General features: G+C 29.4%; 1 protein-coding gene across 1 annotated transcript; it reads left to right on the forward strand.

The window, feature by feature from the left end:
• The first annotated feature begins 329 nt into the window (after positions 1 to 329).
• Positions 330 to 2,778, forward strand: LOC145319869 (uncharacterized). The gene is made up of 5 exons (XM_080162274.1): positions 330 to 444; positions 604 to 702; positions 856 to 954; positions 1,967 to 2,035; positions 2,731 to 2,778. Exons 1-5 carry the CDS (start codon positions 330 to 332, stop codon positions 2,757 to 2,759), a joined length of 411 nt encoding a protein of 136 aa, XP_080018400.1. The 3' UTR covers positions 2,760 to 2,778.
• The last annotated feature ends 2,134 nt before the right edge of the window (positions 2,779 to 4,912 follow it).

Consider the following 4,912-nt stretch of genomic DNA (forward strand, 5'->3'; position numbering starts at 1 on the left):
AGGAAGCATTCGTTACCAGCAATATTTTACCATGAACTGCAGTAGATCCAATATTTTTGTATATAAGAAAAATGCATTTTATCTAGGAAGTACCAGTCTTATATTTGCAGCATTTCAAGGACACACTGATATTGTGAAGATTCTTCTTGAAAATGGAGCTTATGTCAAAATACAGAATAAAGAAGGTTAGTTCCTTAATTTGCTGTAGTTGTATCTAACCATCAACCTTTTAATTCTTTATTAGAACATGGGGCTGATGACTATTCATATGAGAATAATTGTTAGCTACACAATACTTTTATTATATAATATTTGTATATATAAGACAAATGTATGTTCATCTAGGATATACCAGTCTTATATGGGCAGCATGGAGAGGACACACTGATATTGTGAAGATTCTTCTGGAAAATGGAGCTGATGTCAATATACAGAACATTTATGGTTAGTTACACAATTTATTTCAAATGTATCTATCCCTCTACCTTTTAATTCTTTATTAGAACATGGGGCTGATGACTATTCATAGGAGAATAATTGTTAGCTACACAATACTTTTAGTGTATATTATTTTTATATATAAGAAAAATGCATTTAATCTAGGAGAAACCAGTCTTATATGGGCAGCAAATAAAGGCCACACTGATATCGTGAAAATTCTTCTAGAAAATGGAGCTGATGTCAATATACAAGATAATGCTGGTTAGTTTCATAATTTATTTTAGTTGTATCTATCCCTCTACCTGTTAATTATTTATTAGAACATGGGGCTATTCATAGGAGAATAAATGTAAGCTACACAATACTTTTATTCTATAATATTTTTATATATAAGACATATGTATGTCTATCTAGGATTTACCAGTCTTATGATTGCAGCATGGAAAGGACACACTGATATTGTGAAGATTCTTCTAGAAAATGGAGCTGATGTCAATTTAAAGAGAAATGATGGTTAGTTCCTTGATTTACTATAGTTGTAATTATTGGATTAGGGTCAACACCCCCCCTCCCAATTTTCTCAGCAACTATTAGAGCTACAGAGCTAAACATTTTGTGCATGCTTTCTTTGCCCTTTTATTTAAGAACCATTGGTTTTAGGCAAGGAAAAGTGAATGTGATTCTGACAAACAATTCTGAGCGACAATTTTCCTACAACCCCTTCACATTTTTCTCCCCTTTTTACCCCCTCCCCTTCAGTTCGATAAAAAACAATTTTTACAACAACTCAACGCCAACAAAATTCTTTCTTAACTTTTGGCAATTTCAAATGGAATTAATTGACTGAATAGCAGTTCCTGGGTTTTAGGCCCTTTTTAACTTTGAAAAAATTAAATGGCTGTACTTTCTTTATTTTTGAAGCTAATAGAACCATATTAGAATTCTCTAAACAAAAATTTTGGTAGCAACAGCTGTACTTGGCAGGTCCAGCTGCAGCATTTAGCGGTCAGCAAGGAAATTTAAAATGTTATGTAAACTAAGGCTAAAGTTTAAAACTCAATGTCCATAAATAAAAAATTACGTTCACAGGAGCTATGACCTGGAGAATTTGAACCTGCAGGATTTTACCTGGAACCTGAAATTGACTTGAATTCATATATTTGATAATGGGATGTCCATACAACCTTTTATCTTTACAACTTTGATTGGGACTGGGATTTTCTAGTCCAGGTCCATTCAAAAATTGTGTTCACAGGAGCCATGACATGTAGGATTAGAAACTGCAGGATTGCACCAGTAACCTGAAATTGACTTTAACTCATATATTTCATAATAGGAAGTTCTATGCTTTCTTTTATCTTCAAAAACATATGAGTGACAGCTTGGATTGTGATCAGAATTTTCTAATATTATCCTCCCACCATGTATATATCTGTTTACAATTCATCTTTTCAGTTCAAACTATTTTTGGTCAAATATTTAGTTGTAAATCTAAAATGTGTATTATAGAAATTAATGTGTCTAGGTGACACAGCACTTGACTGGGCAATAAGTGGAGGGCGAATTGAAACTGCAGAAGTACTAAGAGAAAATGGTAAGTTTACATAAGGTCCCATTTTTGTCTATGTTTTATTTTTTCTTTCACATTTTTTGTTTTTACTCTAATAAACTGAACCATAAATGAGGTCTCAATGATTTGTAAAGGAAGGGAGGGGTGGCTTCATCTGAAATGACTACCTTACAGTTGAGCTATATTGCTTGAATATATATGCACAGTTCCAAGTTTTTAAGTTCTGACTTGCTTCCTTACCCATATTATTTAGCTTAACCATTATCTATAGGTCCTTTTTGTACATAGAGAAACCTATAAATTGGCTCCTGGTAGATAAGGAATAACAAATTTTTTGTATGGTTTATTAATTTTTAGAGAGACAGACAATCAAACAGACAAAAAAAAAAAGATTATTGAGGCTCCAAATTTAAGATTGACATTGACAATCTTTTTTGTACTAAATTCTTCTAAAATTCTATTCTCTATGCACCAGGATCTATCAATAATTTTGTGTGACACTTTGGTAACTTTAATTGGTCACAATGACCACTGACAGAAATACAGATATTAATATCTACATTCCGTTATTTTATTTAATTTAATGTACATAATCTCTCAAACAATTAGAATTGAGAAGCCTTGAATAAAGGGACAAAATATATTTTCTTACTGTGTAGTCTACTGTGTTACTCTAGCTGCACGTATTTTGTAATTTAAATATATAATGAATATTTCAGGAGCTAAGAGAGGATGTGATGTTGAGTAACTGAACAACAATAAAAGTAAGTACATGACCTAAATTTGACATATGCAATTAGCAAGAAAAAAATCTTAAAGGTGGAATATTCTCTTTATGTCATTCAGGTTGAAATTCCATACTATGTTTAAACAAAGATTAATGTATCAAATCTCCTTTATTCATTTTCTGTTGTAGAGTATTTAAATCAATGAATAAGTTAAGCCCAGCAAATCTTTTTTTGTTGTTGTTGATTATAATACTTACTAATTTACCTATAATATTCAATGTTAAAACTTCAGAACTGACAACGGCAGCAGATAAAGATCCTTCACAGAACAAATTTTAGTGTCATGTGAAGTAAACAAAGTAGCAGGTTTTGTCATATTTTCACAAAAGCCATTCTGCTCTTTCTAGCCCTTGCGGTGGGCTCTTACCCTGCAGGACAATCACCTGATTTAACCTAACCTAACCTGAAATAAACTTTTAAAACCTACTGTGAAAATATGACAAAACTCGCACCTGTGTTTCCTTCACATGACTCCATATTTTTTTATTAACTATATATATTACTATTTACTCAATTCATATCCAGTTACAAACATTCTCCCTTAATGTAATAATAATTATTTCTAGCATCATATTATAAACAGCTTTCTGCAGATATAAAATGTACAATTATAAGATTAAAACCATTTTTTTTATTCTATGCTTTCAGTATCTTAGTCCATACAAAAACTGTTTTTAATCTTATGATTGTATATAATCTTAGTAAATGGGATATAATACATTGCTTGACATAAATTTTCATAGATATCCAACTAAACCACCATCCAGTAATGATTTGAATATTGGTTATCATTTTTAATATTTTAGATGAAAAAACAATAATTATATCTGAAAGGAATTATCAAATAAACAATATTATAAAATGTAGAATGATCCATTTTTGCTACTTCAAGTTTGATTTTGAAAAGGAATTTTTCTTTGTGTCCTCAAATGATTTCAAATCAAGAGACAATAAAAGATCAAAATATCTTTAAAGAAACCATAACAATATTCTTATAGACAGACACACAGACAAACAAACAAATATATAAACATCCATTTTACTTTATTTTAAGGATTTATTGAAGATAATAATCTAGTTTACTGACTAATTGGTCTTTTATGTCTTGTTGAATATCTCAATTACATTAAGGGACTGAGTGTCTATTATACACGGTATTTGGAGCTTATTGGCATGAATTTTGATTAATTAATAAGAAATTGATATTAAAGATATAATTTGGTCAGGTTTACTAATAAAATAATCTAGATTTGTGGGTATTAATAACAAAGATATTTAAAAACAAAATAAAATACTTTCAATTAAATCAATATTGTTTGTACTTTCAAGATTCTGCCAGTTTGATTTATTATCTGTTGAATATATATTTTGCATCATGGAAAGAAAACAAAGTAGCTGGGGTCAAACTTCACATTAACTTTTCTCCTATTTATAGCCCCTGGGGGGGCTCTAACCCTGCAGAGCCTATTTCCTAACCCTGTAGAGCAATCATTAACATTTAACAAACCAAAATTAACCTAAAGCTACTGTGTAAATATGATGAAACTTGTTACTTCATTTTCTTTCCATGATACTATAGATTCAACAGTATTGTGTTGTGTTTTATTATATTTCATATAGTATTATATATACTCATGCTGATTTATATAAAATATTATTGCAAATAAAGTTAAAACTAGCACAATATCTTTAGTTTTAAGTTTGCTGTTTCTATCCAAATCTCCTTTACATGAATAAATTTAAACTTTTTTATACTTAAACTGGATATAAACTAAAAGTGTTTTTAGCTATACTAATCTTATTTTATTTTTTTTTAAATTGCCAGGATATTTGGTTTTTTCTCCTTATTTCCAAATATATTTAGACTCCTGCGTCTGCAACTTATCTGCATTTTTTTTTATCTAAACATTATGTAGCTAGTTATTTACAGATATAATAATCATTATAACATTTTATTTAGTTTGTAAGTTTATATTTTGTTAATTTGTATCAATTCAAATCTATTTCTTTTCTTCTTATAAATTTGTATAAAGAGATTTTTTGATTCAAGTTTAATCTAAAGCAATATTTCAAAAGAAAATTTTAGATTTGGATTCTCTAAACTTTTTGATTA

The sequence above is a fragment of the Acartia tonsa genome, chromosome 5 (genome assembly GCF_053477335.1).
Source record: "Acartia tonsa isolate MP-2025a chromosome 5, ASM5347733v1, whole genome shotgun sequence".
Taxonomy (NCBI): domain Eukaryota; kingdom Metazoa; phylum Arthropoda; class Copepoda; order Calanoida; family Acartiidae; genus Acartia; species Acartia tonsa.